General features: G+C 29.9%; 2 protein-coding genes across 2 annotated transcripts; one reads left to right on the top strand and one right to left on the bottom strand.

Moving 5' to 3' along the window:
* Positions 1-3061: 3061 nt before the first annotated feature.
* Positions 3062-7449, bottom strand: LOC108326878 (GDSL esterase/lipase At1g09390). Its single transcript, XM_017560471.2, has 5 exons — positions 7122-7449; positions 5497-5685; positions 4869-5029; positions 4215-4479; positions 3062-3542 (listed from the first exon to the last, which is right to left on the bottom strand). Exons 1-5 carry the CDS (start codon positions 7357-7359, stop codon positions 3313-3315), a joined length of 1083 nt encoding a protein of 360 aa, XP_017415960.1. The 5' UTR covers positions 7360-7449; the 3' UTR covers positions 3062-3312.
* Positions 7450-16702: 9253 nt separating this feature from the next.
* On the top strand, positions 16703-19695 carry LOC108326962 (WAT1-related protein At1g09380). Its single transcript, XM_017560599.2, has 7 exons — positions 16703-16998; positions 17986-18048; positions 18233-18349; positions 18433-18682; positions 18763-18921; positions 19020-19171; positions 19254-19695. The coding sequence occupies exons 1-7, from the start codon at positions 16823-16825 to the stop codon at positions 19417-19419; spliced, it is 1083 nt and encodes a 360-aa protein (XP_017416088.1). The 5' UTR covers positions 16703-16822; the 3' UTR covers positions 19420-19695.
* Positions 19696-20694: the final 999 nt, after the last annotated feature.

Raw genomic sequence — 20694 nt, 5'->3', positions numbered from 1 at the left:
TACAGACCAATAAAATAGTGACACATAGTTTGTTATCAAAAAATTGTTAAAAAAGATTGCTAAAATATCATTATCCCTTATAAAATAGGATCTCTAACTATAAAGTCAAGATATATATTGTATTAAAAGTTAGATATTTGTGAGTGATTTAACATATGAGAAAAAAATTACACACTAAATCCAACTAATATTGTCAGGAGTAATTACACACTAAATTCAACTAATATGGTTAGGATAAGTTTCAATGTCATATTAGAAAATAAGTTTAGATTAAATTATTTAACAAAATTAACTTATAAAATAAAAATTGTTTAATTTAACTTTATTTCTAGTCACTCTGAAATATTCATCTAGTCATTATGAAATATCCAACTATCAAAACAAATACATTCTAATTTTAAGAAGATTACAAAGATATTTAAATCAAAACACAACAATATGTCTTGTTTTTGTTTCTTTTTTATTTTATTTCATGAATAAGGTACATCTTGCATGACATGATTAATTGGTTTAAAACTAATAGTTGAATTAATTGTTTTTGAGAAAAACAATGGTTACTAGTAGAAAAAAGATTTTAGTTTTATTTTTTCAATTTAAAATAATTTGCTAACTTTTATAACAATACTATTTACTTAGAATAATCTTCACACATGACAAGACCTAAGCAAACATACATAAAACACAATGATAATAGGAAACTGAGTATGAAAAATTAATTACAGAAAAAAAAAAGTCATTAAGAATGGAAAGTAATGCTTACAATGTGACCTAAGTATTTCGAAGGCTTCCGAACTATGTCCCCACTAACAGGTGCCTGCCATGGCTGCTAAGAGATTCCATCACTAATAATCCAACTCATGCACTCAAATATGTGGTCCTTATTATCCTCTTTTACCACTATTTATAAATTGTCATAATTATCGTTTGACCGAACATAAAAATCTATATAATCAGAAAAAAAAATTGCAAGTGATTTTACTGTTTCCACAAATTAAAAAAATAAAAATCAGGGCATCTAATATTGTTTTCAAGATATTTATTCTTTTCACTGAATAATTTGTTTTGGGTGTCAAACTAGTGGTGCTTTCAAATAGGTAATTAATTACAATTAGTTTAAAGTGATTAATTATTTTTTATCATCCCAAATAGTTTGGAAATTATTTTTTAGAATACTTATTATATTTTATAGATTATTTCTTATTGGGAAGGGAGGGAAAACCTCTAAAGTATGGTATATTTAGTTTCAAATAGTTTCATAATTGTATTGTTTAATTTTAAATTCTGTTAAACTTACTTCAGTGTAAGTTTTGTTTTATTTTTTGAATGGAGAGGTATGCTCTACTTACTCCCCCTGATAATATTTTACAGACATTAAATTTCATCAGTCCAATAATTGTACTAAGAGTTCATGAGAAATAAATCAAATATACACATTTTACAATTTAAATTGATATTTTATCAATCAGCTTTATTTTGACGTATGATATGGTTTTTATATATAATATAAGAAATTGTTGATTATAAAATTATACATACATAGATATTTTATATTTTATTTATATAAAATTTGACATGGATGGTAGACAGTATATTATATGATTTAACGGTACAAATTTTGTGCTTTATAAAAAGTTATGGAGGAGAATAAATGTAAAAAAACTTACTTCAAAAGCAAGTTGATCTTTATGCTTTTCCTTTTTACTGTCAATTTGTTCAAACTAAGCAGATCCTAAGGGCTTATTCTCATTCTTCTCTTTTTTTTAATAGCCTTATGATGTTATTTTCAGGGAAAAAGAAGCATATGTATGTACTAAAAGAAAGCTTAAAAGAAAAATAAAATATTTTGCCAAATCAACTTTTTATGTGGTCAGTTGCGGTATGCTTTTTACTATCAAACAAAAGAATAATTTGGAACAAGATATAATAAGAATGATGACTATTTAGGAATTTCAAGTTTCACTTAATGCAATTATTCTAATCTATGTTACAAATGTCTTTAAAGAATTTATAGCCAACGTTAAAAGTTAAAAACTCACCAAAATCTTTTTAATTGTTGAAATCCGTTTCTCATTTTATTATCCATAAATTATTATAATCACTTATTATTATTACTATTATTATTATTATTATTATTATTATTATTATTATTATTATTATTATTATTATTATTTGTTATAATGTTTCAATTGAGATTCCAGAAAAATATCTTTTGAACGCAAGAGGTTCAAAGAAGTGAAGTTTATCGAAGTGAAATTTATCTTTTCAAACAAGATGTTCCATAATATATATATTATTTATATATACATATTTTGAAGTATGTGGCATTAATTTATTATTCATAATCGTGTCATAGCAAAAAGTACAATAATTTGTGTTATCAATTATTTGCATAGTTCGTAATACAACAATATCCCATAACCAAAAACATCGATGTAAAAACCAGAAAGTCCAACCAATCTATGATCTCCGAAAACCCACTCAATTCTGAGTTAAAACCCAATCAATTTGGTTATAAAAAACCATTAAAAGACAGTAAAACATTGATGAGGAAAATTAATTTGTTCGAGTATTTTTAAAAATGTTCTACGTTCTATTTTTGATTTAATCTGAAATACGTTTAAAATGAATAAAACTCATATTTAAGACTTGCAAGTACACATTATTTTATCAATTATCATTAATTTGATCAAAGAAAACATTTTATTTAATGGGCTACAGTAAGTAAAATTATTATATGCCTTAATTTTGCATCATTGTATTAATTGTGTTATTTGGAGCTTGAAACTTTATGATTCTTGGAAATTAATTCTATGTTATTTAACTGAGTGGTAACTATTCAGTACGAGACTTGTAAATGGTTTCAGATAACATATCAGAAAGATCTTATTTTCAGAAAACTCTTTCTCTCTACTTTTTTCATTCTATTTTGAGTTCCTTTATCAGAAAACTTCTACAGTATCCGTTTTCATAACAGTTTAAAATAGTATAACGTTAGGAATATAAATTTAGTTATTTTTGACAACGATTCTTTAGGCTGGTAGTCTTCACTGATTCAATTACATGTCCCATCTCTAATGCAGGCCAAAAATGCATTCATGTGAGTCATCAATTGTTTACATAATAAACATACATCCATATTGTCAAATAAAAACCAAATTATGATATCATAGTCTGGTTACTCTAACTTCATAGAGCTTCAGAACGTGCATTGCTTCATGACAGACTCTGTTCTTGGAAACTACATAGATTTGGTAAACCAACAACCAATGAACTAACCTTTTATTGATTGCTTTGCACACTCAGAGTGCATAATCAGTGGCGAAAGAAATCAAAAGGTGTTCGTGGTGTGGAATAAGCCATGGAAAGTATCTTAGAAGCTATCCACGTATTTGCAGCTTCAGTATGATGAATTCCATCCCAGCTTACATATCGAGCCCCTTCGTCACAAACCTGATAACCAGGTTGACCACATGTTACCCTTACGTCAAAGTTGTAAGGAGGTCCTCCAAAGCCGCAACATACCATCAACGGATTTGAGAAACCTAACCAATTAGGCATTTACAAACACCATCAAATTGATTATGATAATAATTAATGCAATATTTGAACCACTACCATGTTAAGCCAACTAAGGAGTGCTAGCAGTGCATCTTTTAAACATATTCTATAGTATTTATTAAAATTTATTAGAAATTACAAAATTATTAGTGAAATTTGCAAAATAGAAAAATGTAACCAACAAAAATTCGTGGCATTAAACAAAGTTTCATCAAATGGGAAAGAGTGTCTTCAAAGGAGTGTGTAAAATAAGAATTTGAATTCTCTATTTTCTCTTTGTTGAGTCTTCAAAAAGCATTGATGTTGGTATATTAAAAAAAATAATATATTTTAAAACATTAAAATCACTATACATCAATGTATTTGGAAGGTTCAGCAAAGGAGAGCAAAAAAAAAAAAAAACAAAATACAGCAAAGAACATGGACTCGTAAAATAATATGTTGTTGGTGTTCGTCTATCCAAATATATGTAGTTATTTGTGCCATTTATATGTCATCATAACATATGGAGCGAAATCCTGGAAAACTTGATTCGGTTTAGTAACAAAAGAGTGAATGGAGTGAAACGAAGGAAAACTTGATTCAGATTAGTAACAAAATAGAAAGTCAAATAATTATCGATACTTAAACGAGAAGAAAGTGCTTGCTTGGATTACCATATTTTGCGGCATTTGTAATGAGGTCATGCTTAATGCCATAAATATCAACATAGACTAAAGTAGAATCCTTCAGTTCAGATCTTAGTTTCTGACTCAAATGAAGCAGCGCTTCATTAAACAATCGTGCTGCCGAGTTATAACTAGAAAGACATCCCAATGAATCTAGATCCTTCTTCTGAGCCAGTGCAAGTATTTTAGGAAGACAGCCCAATGGCCCAGTATTGTGAACCCAAAACTTCCTGGCCCCTTCGTTATGTAAATTCTGGATACAGATAGGAAAACATCACATTCTTAGAAGGAGATATAAAAAATCAACGAAGAAATAGTAATAAAATTAACGTACACCTCCCAGCCAAGATCATTGCTGCAGCTTATTTCAATAAAAGGAAATTTAGCAGTTACGAACAAAATTCTTTGCCCTCTTACCTATAACCTACTGAGAAACAGAGAAAGCACTCAATAAAAAGGAAAAGAAATAGAAGGAAAGGGATAAATTATCTAGTCGTAAAGGATAGGCTGGAACATTAGTATTAATTTTGTGATTACACTCATCCCCTTCTACCAACCTAAATCACCAGTACTGAACAAGGAAAATTAGTCAGCTGCATAGATAATAAGTTTACTAAACAATTATGAAGAACATTGAACTACCTTAACAGCATTCTCGATCTCAGTTATAAATGATGGGATCTTCTTAATCACTTGTGCGTATGACAGATTTTTGGCAAATGAATCAGCAAGGTCGTTTTGCCCAATATCAATCAAGTAGAGTGCATTGCGGAAGCCTTCGTCACTGATGAAATTTCTTGCACCTGTGTAAGTTTGCAGTCCAATCAGTTCATTCTTAAATACAAACTCAAACTCAAATGTATATTGAATATATTTTGCCCCAATAATTGAGTACTACTTCTTTTTAAGAGCGAAAGCCAATTCATTTAAAAAATATGCAGGCAGCCTAACAAAAGTAGTGTTAAAATCAGAACAACGAAAGCATCATAGCACAGGGAAAATCTGAACTCCATTGAATCAGACTCCATTCTTTGAACAAGACTAATTTTGGTACATTAATAGGGGTTAGAACTCAGAAAAGAATCAGAGTACTGAGAAAAATGACAGCTTAAAGCTTCACTAGCGTTGACTGTTTAGCATGCATGATATTCAGAGGAAAACAAATATAGCAGTCAAATACTTAAAACAAAGGCCACAAAAGACAGTTCAGAAAATTTAATTTTCAATTTTTTAAGTCAAGGAGATATAAGATAGCGCAAAGGAAATCTACCTGCCGTAACAAGTTCAAGAGAACGAGCTTTGAAACGCCGGAATTGCATGAGCTGTATATTTAAGGAGAAAGGAACATACTTAGGGAGAGTAGAGGACCCCACCACAGCAAAGTTTGCTCCATTTGTGAATGAGGTTCCGGACAAGGCGTCCAAGTATGGTACCAACAAACTTGCATTCAAACTTTGGCCTGCAAATGTTGGAAGGAATGTATTTTCAGATTGAAGAATATTTCGATACATGAAACTAGCATCCTAATTCCTAAACCCTCAGCTTTCATTTGTCAGGACCATTTTTCAATTGCCACTGGCAGTAAAAATTACATAATTTGTCAAAAGAATACATAACACGTGTTATAGTAGCATAAATAGATTTTGCACTAATGTTTAAAATTGCAAAGTGAAATTTGTAAAATTTTATAATAACTATTTTTAAAATATAGAAAGATATTTTTTGTTGCTAAATAGTATAATTTTTTTTTAGCTGAATATGCATTCTTATTACTCGTTAAAAATACTTCTTCGTACAAATTGTGCACAAAATATGTATCTTCCCTATCCTTTCAGTTTATCTTACTATATTGATTAAAACAAAACGACAAAAAGTGTTGAAAATTAAATATAATTATTCAAAAATACATTAAAGTACTTGTAATATCGATAAAAAAAATTCTATGAATCACCAAAGATCAAGGTTGTAGATTTGAAAATGCCTTACTTCGATGGTCATCAACGAGAACCATCACTAAATTGTAGTCATTCTTCTTCTTTCTTTATTTCCCTTTCTCATTTTGTTCGATGCAAAGATTTTAAAGAGTGAGAATGCAAATTAGAGAATGTATAATATAACGACCCGTACCTTTGAAATTAGTATAACGACTGTTATCTCTAATTTATTCAGTGAAATGCCACACTTTGATATTTGAAATTTAAGTAAAAAAAATCCAAATACTGAGCCTGTTTATCAGTATTAAAAAGACGAATCAGGTAAAAGTAACATTTCGAAATTGAAAAAAGAAATGGCATAAGAAAGAAAGTAGGGACTGGGGATCTTCTCATGGTGAAGGTACACATGAGTTTTACATGATCAGTTTCAGATTAAAATGAATCCAGGGTGATAGAAGAATATTTCTTCTTACACCCTTTAAATCTCTTTAACGATCTTCTATCTCCTTCATTAGGGAATGTAACGAATGAATACCTATTTGAGAATGGAGAAGGATGATTCAAGAAATTTAAAGTGTGCAGACAGTTGGGCCCTTTATGGTGCGTATTGGACTGCTGGAATCCAAAATCCAGGCCCAATTATAAAAAAACATACAGACTGTCAAACAAACGACGCCGTATTGACATCACATTCAGCAAACCCCTTAGCTGGCTGGATACGGCTCCATTTCCACTATCCTTACATTAATTACACTGAACAATGAACAGAAGGAGGATGGTTTTATGATTGTTCATTGCGATCTACACCTCTTTTGGAGTATAATACACTAGTAATTGGGATTATTAATCATTGAATCTGAGACATTTGGTGATTGAAATATGAATAATATCTTTAACCACGGAAGTTGGTAAAGAAAATGAAAATTAAAATGCGAAGAAGGAAAGGGGAAAGTTGACTGACAGAGAAGGTCGATGACCAGGCGTCCATCCGACAAACGACCTGTGGATCTTCGGAAGAAAGTGCGGCCATTGGGAAGATTGATAATGAAACCGAGTCCGGAAGCGAGTCCACCCGTGTCTGAGTTGGAATCACCGAAGACGAACACCACAGGAGGCGTATCGCAGGCAGCCAATGGAATCGCTATTGCTATTGCGATTGCAGTGAGAATGAGATGCGAGAATGCACCGCCACAACCCATGCTACTGTCACTGAGCTGTGTTGTGTGGTGTCGGTGACCACTTCTTCTACAGTTCTACTTCTACTCTTGTATTATTATACTAACACTACTTGCTTCTTGGTTCTATCATTACACTAATTTACTGTGTACGGTTAAAAGGAGAGCCAGAATTAAGATACACTATTCACTTTTGGATTTACTTTATGCGAGGGAAAAAAAAAAACTCTCAACGGAAGAAAAAAAATAGATGGATAAGATGATTTTAAGATATATTTAACATTTTATAATTAATTTATAAATTATAATTAAATAGAAAGAGGACTATATAATGATTTATGAGAGGGTGCTCTTCATGTTATTATCCGTAGTTTGTTCTACCATGGCCATGAATCACATCATGACGGGATAATACAGTAAACTGTTTACACATATTTATTCATTGTATTTTTCAATTTAATCTATTTTGTTTATCTCTTCTATTAAATCAGTCCTGTAAGGTACATGGGTTTTCTTGTCATTTATTTCTAATTTCAACTCAATCAACCTAATTCTTATTAGCAAATTAATTTTTCATCACCTATTTGAAGTTTTGCGTACATTCATATTTAGTACCTTCATAACAAAATAATTTATAATTTATTGTCAAGTTCATTCTTAAAATTATATTTTTAACAAAAATAATCTCACAAACTTATTAACGGGAAGTATTTAGTATGCCTGTAATTTATTTCACTGTGTTGTGAAGTAGTAATTTCGTTGGTACATTTTATTTTATTTTATATGTTTGAATTTAATATGTAAATATCTATTTTAATTGTGATTCTTTTATTACACTTATACATTCTTAAATTCGTATAAGGGAAAAAATTGAAACTACTTATATATACTCAATTTAAAAAATTAAACAAATTTGTAATATTATTTTTATTTCACAACCAATAATTTTCAATTTTTCATTCATATTTATTTTATTTAAATTTAATTAATTATTTTTATAAAAATTAATTATACCACATAATTAATATTTTTTTTCATTACATAAAAAAAATCTTATTTTTATGCTATTTTCTTGAATCTAAACAATATTTTTTATCATCTTCTCTGTTTTATTTTTCTATTCAATAACTCACAAAATTATAGAAAGTAAAACATAATATAGTGGACGTTTCTTCAAACTTTATAAATAAAGTGCAGTGTTTTTTTCCAAAATACATCATTTTCTCTATAGCTGTCAAAATGGGTAACTCGACCCGACCCACCACGGGTTGGTCACTTAGCGAGTCAATCCAACCCGGCTCATTTATTAGCGAGTCAAAAAAATTCGAACCCGACCCGACCCACCACGGGTTTGTGAGTTAAATGGGTTGGCTCATTAGTTCACTTAATTAACTTTTTCTTCACCTTCTTCTTCTCAGATTCTTATAACACGTTGATCGATCAAATTGAAACAGTAATAATTGGACCAATTGATATAAAAGAAAATGAAACAAAAGAAATATATTATTATATATATTCTAAGCTATCAAGTATAAAATTTTGCCAATTTAATTTAATGAGACATATACAATCATTTGACCAAAAAACTATATATAGTCGTTAACAAAAATATATAGTACAAGATAAAATTGTCATAGATAGGTCTAAAAACAAGATAAAATAAATTATATATTCTTGAATTATCCAATTTATAATATTATCCATCTATTAAATTGTAGTCCTGAATGGATAAATTCACAGTATTATACTCTCTTGAAGCATCTTCTTCTTTATCTCCATCTATAATATTATCCAATTTATAATCTTAGGGTTTTATTTACAGGAGAGAACTTTTGGAAAGACAGCAACGCGAAAAACTCTATTTCTAAGTAAATGTTGTGCATTTTGAATAATTAATTTAATTAATTTGATTTCAATAAAAAAAATAGGATTTGAATAATTAATTTAATTTAATTAAAAAAAAATATGTGGGTTGGTGAGTCAACCCGACTCACCACGGGTTTAACCCGTGTGAGCCGGGTTCTTAGTGAGCCGGGTCAAAATTGGCTCGCATAAAAAAAATTTCATTTTTTTCCAACCCAACCCGACTTAAACCTGTGGTGAGCTAGGTTGGCTCACGGGTTTCAACCCATTTTGACAGCACTAATTTTCTCTCATTTTCTTATTTTTCTTTTTTATATTATCTTGAGTTTAATTTCTACCTTCTCCTATAGTTTTATGTTAATATCCGAAATTTTCGAAATTTTTTTTATTATATTTTGAAGGATTTGTGTAACACTGTAAATAAGTCTTTAAAAATAATAAATTTATAGGTCGGAAACTAAGAGTGATAGTTTCTATTTTTCCTTACATTAAAGATTATTTGACACACCTAAATTTTTATATTTATTTTGTATAATTACTTACTTTTTATTCTTTTCTTTCTTAAAATAATACAAAAGTTTATATTTTTATGATAATTTTATGTGTCAAATGAATGTAAAATTGTCTCATTTATCATTATTTTTTTTTGAAAAATGTTTTTTTAACAACTTTTTTACAACGAGTGACGACTTATGATTGATTTTTTTCAAATATTTTTCTGAAAACAAATTAAAGCAAACCAATAAAGCAATGACACGTGGTCCATTGTAAAAAAGTTGTTAAAATTTTTTGTTAAAATATAATGATCCTTTCTTTTTTTATTATATTGTCAGCATCTTTACAACACTCCATCCTACAAAAGCTCTTTTCATTGCACAGTCCGTCCCATGAATGATACTTACCAATATTCATCGGTGGAGGAAAGAGGACCATCCTTGGGTTTTCTCCAGGATACTTACTAGGCTAGAGTGATTTAGATTTGCCATAGCTGAAAGGATGAGCAGAAAATAACTGAGATGAAGTTAAGGAAGAGGTCAAAGATTACAATGCTGAAGCAGAGCAACATGCTCTGATACTATCACATAAGATGCATGAATTTGAGGAAATGATCTTTGCTGACAATTTTGATTGGAATAGCATGCTTATACTTTATACAGAGGAGGATAAGCAAAACTGACTTGTAACAAAAATCTTCATAGAAGCTTTAAATAGTGACCAACCATAACTATTTTAGTAGTACATGTGTTAGATTTGAATCAACCCGAAAGAAGTTAGCTTATGAGATGTTGATTTTCTATCTTGCTGTAGTTGGAATACCTATCAACCATTTGCTTTTGTTTTTGGTTCTGAATGTGAATGGTTTTTGACAAATTCTGTTTTTGACCTGTCAGGACGTAGCTCACCTATTGAGGAGGTTATTCAAGCTGGTGTAGTTCCACGGTTTGTTGAGTTTTTGATGAGGGAAGATTTTCCAATGCTGCAGTTTTGCTATTGTGTTTTACTTTTTGTAGTCAACATTCATCTCTGCTTATATGTTCCCTTGACTCTATTTAACGTGGTAGTTTGAGGCAGCTTGGGCTTTGACAAATACAGCTTCTGGAACATCAGAAAATACTAAAGTGGTAATTGATCATGGTGCTGTCCCCATTTTTGTAAAGCTCCTTGGTTCTCCCAGTGATGATGTCCGTGAACAGATATATTTCATGTACCTTTTCATATGCTTTTTTTATCTATAATTAATAATATAAAAATTATATGTATTTTACTCTTATTCAGGCACACTTCCTCTTCAGTGCTTATTCCTGCTCTTCGTACTGTTGGAAACATTGTCACTGGAGATGATGTGCAAACCCAGGTAATAAGTTCTTTAGTGTATCATGTCTGTGTTTAGCTATTTCACATACAGATCACAATATGTCACTGACTATTTTATGTTAATCCTAATAGTAACAGGAAGCAAACTAATAAACAAGAAGAGAAATATTTTAATTGAATTAAATGTTACAGAAAATAGGAGAGGTATCTGTCCTCCAACGTTTCCCACCACAAAGGATTAGTCCTTTGAGAAAGACCAAACTCGACCCTCAAATCATAAAAGATGAATGTCTTGTCCCATACCTATACATCCTCCTCCTATTTATTTGTTTAGATTATGGAATGTTCCTTTGAGATTTATTGGTATGACAAGGTTATGAATCTTTTTCCACGGTTGACAGGTTCCTTGTAAGTCAAGGATGTATTAATGTTGTCGTATGTCCTAATCCTAGGATTGTGACAGTTTTAGAGGCATATCTGGTCATCATGGTCCGGTGTAACTAAATCTTATGTGAAGCCATTTAAAGAGAGTCACAGTCAAAGATAAATTCCACGTTACATATTTAACATAAAATCGTAACTGCAGAAGAAAAATTTTAAAATTTTCAATAGTCAATAAACCAAACAAACTTAACAAGGAATCAATTTAAAAGTTTCGAGGGACTCAAAAAATTAAGCCTATTTTATTATGTAAGACTATAACGCATGGAAGTGATTATCTGTCCAATCGTTATGCATGCAATTACTACAAGATTCTCAGTTTATGCTTTAGTGTGATTATTCTCATTTTTTAAATAAAAGTTATCTTGTTTTTCACATTCTATCATAGTTCCTATCTAATTGACTTCTAGTTAATTATTGATTAATCATCTAAAATAGTCAACTACTTATAACCACAGATTTTCTTACAACATTTAATTTAATAATTTATTATTTAAGGCTAGAACACCCGAAAGTGTTATCTGTCCAATCATTTTGCACGCAGTGATTCCAAGGTTCGCAATGCATGTTTTAACGGTATATCTTAGCTCTTCTAATTAAAACTAAAGTTAATGAAACAAAATATTTTTTTTATGTTACCAATGAGTTAATGGTTTATATGACTTAAAATCGAGAGTAATATATTTTTTATGAGCAAAAAATTAAGCAGTAAAAGGATTAAATTTATTTTTATAATTTGATTCAATAAAATAAAGGTTTGTGATTTTTAAAACGAAATTCATTAACATATAAAGAATATGTGTAGTAAAAGTTGTGAGGAAAAGAAAAATATTAAATAAATGTAAGTGGACTTTGTTAATAAACATGTGAAAAAGTTGCGTACGACAATGAAAGACTATATAGTAAAAAAATAAAGAAATAAAGATTTCTGAAATGAAAACGAGACTAAGAAGAAAAATACTACTAAAGATAAATATTTTAGTTTACTCAATGTTTTAGTAATTTAAATCGAAAATAAATACAAAAACATGGACATGTTTGAGAATGAGATAAATATATTTATATTTATGATCGTTTTCGTAAGTAATTTAAAAAAACGAGTATTATCGATATCTATATTTATATCCAACTAATATAAATATTTCTATTAAATAAAGATGAATTTAAACAGACAAAAATTTATTTTTCATCCCATTGAAGATTTGATTGATTAAAAGTCTAGTTTATAATTTTAGAAGAAAAAGAAAATATTATAAAAAAATGTGTTATTTTTATAACAACGCATCCTAATTAAATTTATAGGTGAGAGGATGAGTTAGATATATTCCGTGGTATTATTGTGAATTTTTCATAAAAGAATTGTGTAAAAATCTTATAATTTTTCATCAATTACATAATTTAATTTACACGTTCCGTGAAACATAAAAATTTATAATAATAAGTTAAAAAAACTAGATAAATAAAATTTAGGAAAATAAAACGCATAAAAGTGGACGATGATTGAAGTTAAGTGCAAGGGTGAACTATTATCCATTTCCGTTTTCCATTTTAAATTTTCTATGAGGCGAGTATATTTTTTCATACTTTTTTAGTATAAAAATGATATTTTTAACGAAAAAACCAAACGCACAACACGTTATAATTCCCATACTCGTCACCCTACGTAAGCACGTCACTGTCCTCTTTGATGACAAGCTTTCCAATCTTATAAATGTCATCTTATTATCATCATTATTATTATTTTCACATTAACGGAAATAGATATTTTGTTTGAACATTTTCGTATGACGTAAAAACATACTCAGGAAAACTAAATTCCAAATTTGTCAAGGTACGTACAAAATCTTCATTTGTATTTATTTTCACGAATTTAGTCCCATGAACAAAAAAATCACGTAAGAGGATCGTGTTTCCCAATTCAATGGACTCATATCTATAGGTTACTTTCAAATAAAAATAAGTAATTTTTTATTAAAAATAATAATATGTAATGTTAAGAAAATAAATAATATAATTGAAGTATAATCCAATCTTCATCTAAAACAAACACGATATCTTTCAGTAGGGTTGAAGCAATGATAGGAAGAAGGATAAAAAAGAATATGCATGCAAGTTTAAATATAGAGGTTTAGTTGAACAAGGTATGAATTTTGGAAGAGTTAAATTAATTTTTGATGTATCGTGAGACTTCACAAATCCAACTTATTTTAGAAACATATGATTGGAATATTATTATTGTTATAATTTTGTTTTTACAATTGCATGATACTCAATGTATCCTATCACTAGATTGATCCAAGTAGGTTTCTATAGTTTTCCTTGTTTTCTATGTTATTACGCTTTTGATCACAAATCAAATATGAACATATTATTAGAAACGTTTATTTTATATGACAAGTATATCATTTTGGTCTTATTTATTATTCCTCTTGGGCCTCATATTAAGGTATCGGTTATAAATCAAATATCAGTATATTATTAGAAACATTTATTTGAAATTAAAATTATATCATCTTGATGTTATTCATTATTCTTTGTAGTCTTTTTTTTTATAAGGTCAAGTGATTAATCGAAACTAAAAATTGTTTTAGTAGATAATGATCGTGAATACTCATTAAAATTACATATATAACAGTAATGAATTGTACAATAGGTCTAACTCGGCTGATGGCACTGCCATATATTAATTTATACATATACAAAAATCATTTAAAAACATTCATGGATGTTCTTGTAATTGTTCCCAAACACAATCTCTCAATACATGTCACAGGTTTAATTAACTAATATTTTTGCAAAAAAAAAAAAACTCAATATAGAAAGAATAATTTAGATGGATTCTTACAGAAAGGACCAAACATCATATTTAATTTGGGACTGAAAAACTGAAACGATAATGTGTATGTGTGTGTGTGTGTATATATATATATATATATATATATATATATATATATATATATATATATATATATATATATATATATATATATATATATATATATATATATATATATATATATATATATTAAAATTACAAACTTTTATGCTACAAAACTTAAATTTATTCCAAATATTAACTATATATTCATATTTTAATTTTTTAATTTTAATCTACTTTGACTTCTATCTTTATGCAACAAAAGAGAATCAAAGCTATTTACATTTTCTAATTAAATTTAAAAAATAATGTAATACATGTTATTGCAATTGCTACTGGTTAAGGTTTAGTTTGGATAACTTTTACATATATAAACACATAAAAAAGGAAAATAGGAAGATAAAATGTTTCTTTATTTTCTTTTAAAAATATTCATTATTCAAGTTCGGCAAATAGTCGAATCAGTATAACAAACATATTTCATTACGAGTATGATAAGAAAAAAATTCCCATCTTATTATAATAAATTTAGTTGTGTTAATTTTATTTTAACTTTGTGGAAGGCTAATAAGATTTAACATCTATCCAATTTTTGGTATAATTGTCACGTGTGCTGTGTTTGTTAAATGAAAATTAAGATTAATATTGAGTTAACATTGAATCCACTAAAAATTTTAAATTAAAAACTAAAAAGAAAAGAGCAAAGACTCCCTTAAGCTTTAAAACTTATTTAATTAACATTAATTTTATTTTTAATAAACACATATAACATTAATGATGTTTAAATAAAACCAGTGAAATAAAAAAATTTAGATTAAAATTATAATTTTGTTCTTATTGTATTAAAAACAAATTATGTCAATAACTATTGTAGTGAATAAAATATTTACCCATATATTCAAGTATATGCTACAAGTATTGTTGAAGGTTTAATTTGTGGAGGAGTTAATTATTAATTGTTATTGCTTTTTCTATAAGTATAATGATCTAAATGTAATATAATATTTAACTATTATTAGTTTAATGAAGTTTTGAGTAGTTTACACAAAATTTATTGTCTTCGTTTGAAATAAAACATAATTTAGTATTGATTAAGACGAAACAAAAATTACTATTATAAATAAAAAAGATATTAGCTGTAATTTTAAAAGAGATTCACGTGCGCACACAAAAGAACTCATATCGGTAACACTTTGCTTTTTATTATTTCTTGTACTCTACTTATATGTGTTAATTTTGTTTCTCACTAATAATATTCTTTAGCTTTGGCTGCAATACTTTTCCTGAAATAAAGTCCGACACTTGTTTGAGTTTTAAGCTGAAATACTTACGTGTGATTTAAGACCCGGATTAATGCCGTAATAAATGAATATATGCCACATATTTGTTATGATTACATAAGCAACATTAAACTAAGTGTTAAACTTAACACATTTATTAAATGCTTTTACTTATAAATTAGTAATCATTAAATACATTTCGTGGCTTTAAATTGATAGGAGTAAATATTTTCCGTCAGAAAACTTTCCACCCTTTTCTTAATCAGCCTTCCAACCAGGCAACTTAATTAACATTCTCTTTGATAACACTCTTTTCGCCACGTATTGGAGGCGACGACAAAATGTATATGATGACTGAACCATATATATAGAAGAGTTTGACATATGGATGATTAAAGCAATGTCTATATACATTTGTATTAAGATAGCTTTATCAGAAACGTTTATTCAAAATTAGAAAGAAACTTCTCGTGAGGGTAAGTGAAGGAGAAGATAATGATGATTTAGGGGTGGAGTAAAATCTAGGAAAACCTTACATTTTGAAAAATTTCCTAGTTCAACTTTAAAGCCATCCCTGCATTTGGCTACATGAATAAAAGAGACTCGCACAGTCTTAACTGTAAGCAGCAGAAATTTACTCCACTTACATTTCCCAAGGCAATGAGATAGTAAATGTGATAATAAATTGTAACTAATCTGGCCTTGAAAATGGTGCCTGAAAGTGAAACTTCCCCCTCTCTCTCTCTCTCTCTCTCTATTTTATGCATATTTTGAAACGCTGCTTAATTCAAGGAAGAGAGAAGCACGAAGGTAGTGCATGCAATCTGTTGCCAACGTGGAAAAAGGCTGGCATAGTGTGATGGGTCCCTTTTATTTATTGTTTTTGTTGACATGCCAAAATGTGGAGCCAACGAGTTATTGAAAGTTACTTCACCAATCTGAATGCATTGAAAGCTACCAAACCCCGCGAAAAAGCCCAAACTGCTGCAAGAAATATCGATGGAAACCGTTCTTTTATGCAAAAAAAGGTAATTAGTCCTAGCAGAGTGTCACCGTTTCTTTGACTCTTACTTCACGCAACTTGCCCGAGTCTATTCTATTATATATACACGTAACACCTCTCATGCATTTCATTCACAAACAAACACATTACTCTTTCATGTAAAACTCTCTCTTCAAACTTCACAGGCAGAGAGTGAAAGAGAGAAACATGGCTAGCGGTCTCGTTCCCCTCATCTTAATGATTGTTGTGCAGCTAGTCTATGCCGGGATGAATATCACTTCGAAGCTCGCAATACAATCTGGCATGAGCCCTCTAGTCCTTGTTGCGTATCGACAACTCTTTGCCACCGTGTCCATTGCTCCCTTTGCATATTGGCTCGAATGGTACCTTATTAAATATACATATACCCTTAAGTCTCTGGTTTTTGTTTCATTTCATATCCACTATATGCATGCATGAAAGGATTTGATGTGCTAACTTTTCTGGCAGAGTGTCACCGTCGATCCCTGATGTTTTGGTTGATTGTTCTGTTTATATATCTATTCATGTGTCTGTGTGTATGTTGTTTATTAATGGAGTCGAGGGTACTGTGAAATGAAAGGTGCTAGTTGTTCTTATTAATTAAGTAACGCCTTTTCCATTTATTACACAAATAATAATCAACAAACAGTTTTCTTAATAAAATTGATGTTCTTCCTGATTATCAGATGAACTCAATCAATCTCAAACGTTTTCAAACGGTTAATGAAACTGGAAAATAAACAAAAATTCATGAATTATGCTTCTTGGCTTTCTGGGAAACTTAAAGCGGAGAACATGCATGAAGTGGGGGAAGGTATAAGAAAAATGTCATCACCAACACAACGTATAGTCACTCAGTTAATGGGGAAACTCCAAGCTTGATTCAAGAACTGCTTTACTGTGTCTTCTCCACATTTTTGCAGAGTACTGTGGATACCAAAAAACGAAGATGCTAAATGGCATGCATGTAAGACGCGTTTTGAGTCTCTCTGCATGTTACGTGCCAGCAACTTGAAAGAAGTATTGCTACACGTTTCACGTAGTTTCTAAAAGGAAAATGTTGCCATAGAGTTGCAGCAGTATAACCCGTGACTTAAATATGGCATTCACTTAAGTTTTTGTTTTTATTTTTTTGGGGAATACTAAAGAGATTCATTTATGTTTGTCTCGTACTTCTACGAGAAATCTTGATCGGTGGAAATTGTCAGGTCCTTCTTGCTGTCGTTAACCTTATTTACTATTCCAATTTGGCCCCATCAGTAAAGGCATCTTGCATGCATAAATATGCGTTCCTTTATTAAGTTTTAATAAATGTTAACTTCAGTTTTCTCCATCTCTTCTTTTTTCAGGAAGACACTTCCCAGGTTGAATAAGCAGCTTATGTTTCGGATATTACTATCGTCCTTGACAGGGTAATGTATTTTATCTACCGTGTTAAATTTTTTTTCCAAACATAACATTAACAGAGGTGAACCAAGATGAAAAGTGGAGACACTAGTTATGCATACTTTTTTATTTAGAAAACCAGAGTTTTTGAATTAAAAGAAAATAAAATAGATAATAAGATGATCTTAATCACACTGAGTTTGATTGCAGAGTTACAGGAAATCAGATTCTATACTTTGTGGGGCTAAAATTTTCAACCGCTACAATTGCATGTGCACTGTCGAATTTGCTCCCAGCTTTCACTTTTATCCTGGCAGTTATCTTCAGGTTGGTACCAAATACCTTTTATTCCCACAATAGTAATACGGCGACCATGTTTTAATTTTTGTTTTGTTTTGTTGTATGGATAGACAAGAGAATCTAGGAATCAAGCATAGGTCTGGCCTAGCAAAGGTATTCGGGACAGTATTGTGTGTGAGTGGAGCGTTGCTTTTGTCATTCTACCATGGAAAAACCATCGGTTTAGGGCAATCTAGTATTCACTGGAGATATGCAGAGAAAATGGAAGGAACTACCACTTCTGGCTCAGGAAACATGTTTGTAGGCCCTTTACTCTTAATTGCTAGCACTTTTGTTTGGGCGCTGTGGTTCGTAATTCAAGTAAGCATATCCTAACTTAGTACAACTTACATAACTGACCACTGTTTTATATCTTATTCTTATTCATTTTCGTGTTTCAGACAGACATAAGCAAGAGGTTCCCAGCTCCTTACACAAGCACAGGCTTAATGTGTTTCTTGGCAAGCTTTCAATGCATCATCATTGCATTATGTTTCGACCACAGTGTCTCAGCTTGGTCACTCCGCGATGCCATGAGACTTTCCGCCGCTCTTTATGCGGTACACGCACATACATATATAATGCAACCTTAAAAAATAATTCATATACACTATGCTTTGTTTCGTAGAAAGTAACTATATGTTAACGTTGGTTGCAGGGAGTAATGGCGACCGGGTTGGCGTATTCCCTCATGTCGTGGGCCATTGAGAGAAAAGGTCCACTTTATGTCTCAGTATTTACGCCTTTGCAGCTTGTTCTCACAGCAATTTTAAGCTGGGCTTTGCTACGGGAGAAACTATATGTTGGAACGTAAGAAATGGCATGCATTTTTATTTTTCACCAAGCAAAATAATAACTGGTTTTGGCTCACATTTTTTTGGATTTGGTTTAGTGCCATAGGGTCTCTGTTGATAGTCTTGGGGCTCTACAGTGTTCTTTGGGGGAAGAGCGAAGAAGTGAGCACGGAAGACGGTATGAAAGAAGGAGTGAAGGATCCGAAGAATGACACGGAAATGCAATACTATGTGCCATCCAATGGTAATCGTGTCAGTACTTGAAGATGGAAAAGAGTGATGAGGCAGACTGAGAAAGATGAGAAAGATGGCACTGGCTAAGACTCAGAAGTTTCAGTTATTTTCTTTTATTTTATTTTTGTTCCCCTAGTCATTTCAAATCCTATGTCTGTGTAGTAGTAATCTTGCGTCACATTCACCATTCTCAAGCTTGCAATTAGGAACCTTTTGGCTTCAAGACTATCATTTTTATTTTATATATTTAATTACCTAGAATCGGTTGTCTCTTTAGTAAATCAGAAATATTAGATTATGATTTTACCCGAATCTACAGTGATGTCATTTTCAAATTTTCAATCTCATAAGTCTTTATAAGAATATAAAATTTGCAGAATTGATATAATCGTGTATGTTAGAATTTAAATACATCTATTTTTAATAATATACGCGAAAGTAATTATGAAAAGACTTGAATTATGCTATATTGTATATTTGCCGATGCGATGCCTAGCAGCAGAGATGGTGTATGCTAATTGTTGTATTTCTAGTATATTGAATGTTATTGGCAAATTCCACCTATGCCATTCGCTTGTAGCTAGTTTCCGAAGGTAAAGATAGGATGTAAAAGAGAATATCTCTTTCTTTTTGTTTTAATCCTCTGAATAGGACGAGTCTCCAAAATTCATAAAACTACAAAACTCAAACACATTAGCGAATGTAATTTTTCTTTCTTAATTTTAGAAAATACAATATTTTGAATATTTTAGTGAAAAAATTCAAAATTGAGCAACACAATTTATTTATATTTATTAAAAGTGTTTTTATCGTAAAAGAACGTATCTTTCGTGGTGGAAAAAGATAGATGCTTAACATGTTGAGTTTAACTTTAAAAATTGGACACCGAATTTCTTTAATACGACGAGAGAATATTCGAGAGGTATAAGTATTAACTTTTTTGTTTATATATATATATATATATATATATATATATATATATATATATATATATATATATATATATATATATATATTATTTTTATTGAAAATTTTATTGGTTTCACTTCAAATAAATATACCCTAAATAAAGTTTGTGATTTTATGAAGTGGGATTTGTTTTTCTTTTTATTGTTGCATGTGTTACACGTAGTACATATTGGTCATCAACTTGGAGGTTCCCATGTTGTCACCTTCTGTATTAATTCAGTTAAGGAAAATGTTTTTTTTTAACAATATTTTTTATAACAACATGACTGTTTGTTATGGGTCCGTTTCAAATATACAGATCAATAAAATAATGACACATAATTAATTATTAAAAGG

Source organism: Vigna angularis, chromosome 2, assembly GCF_016808095.1.
Source record: "Vigna angularis cultivar LongXiaoDou No.4 chromosome 2, ASM1680809v1, whole genome shotgun sequence".
In the NCBI taxonomy this organism is placed as follows: domain Eukaryota; kingdom Viridiplantae; phylum Streptophyta; class Magnoliopsida; order Fabales; family Fabaceae; genus Vigna; species Vigna angularis.
Note: the sequence above shows the minus strand (reverse complement) of the source record. Positions and strands in the feature narration are given on the sequence as shown.

Excerpts from the sequence above, each read along its gene's own strand:
- LOC108326878 (XM_017560471.2), bottom strand. The coding sequence starts at position 7,359 with ATGGGTTGTGGCGGTGCATTCTCGCATCTCATTCTCACTGCAATCGCA. Across the intron at positions 5,686-7,121 it reads CCTGGTCATCGACCTTCTCT|GCCAAAGTTTGAATGCAAGT; the intron begins GTCAGTCAACTT and ends CAACATTTGCAG. Across the intron at positions 3,543-4,214 it reads TACAAATGCCGCAAAATATG|GTTTCTCAAATCCGTTGATG; the intron begins GTAATCCAAGCA and ends CTAATTGGTTAG.
- LOC108326962 (XM_017560599.2), top strand. The coding sequence starts at position 16,823 with ATGGCTAGCGGTCTCGTTCCCCTCATCTTAATGATTGTTGTGCAGCTA. Across the intron at positions 18,049-18,232 it reads TTACTATCGTCCTTGACAGG|AGTTACAGGAAATCAGATTC; the intron begins GTAATGTATTTT and ends GTTTGATTGCAG. Across the intron at positions 18,922-19,019 it reads TTTCCGCCGCTCTTTATGCG|GGAGTAATGGCGACCGGGTT; the intron begins GTACACGCACAT and ends CGTTGGTTGCAG.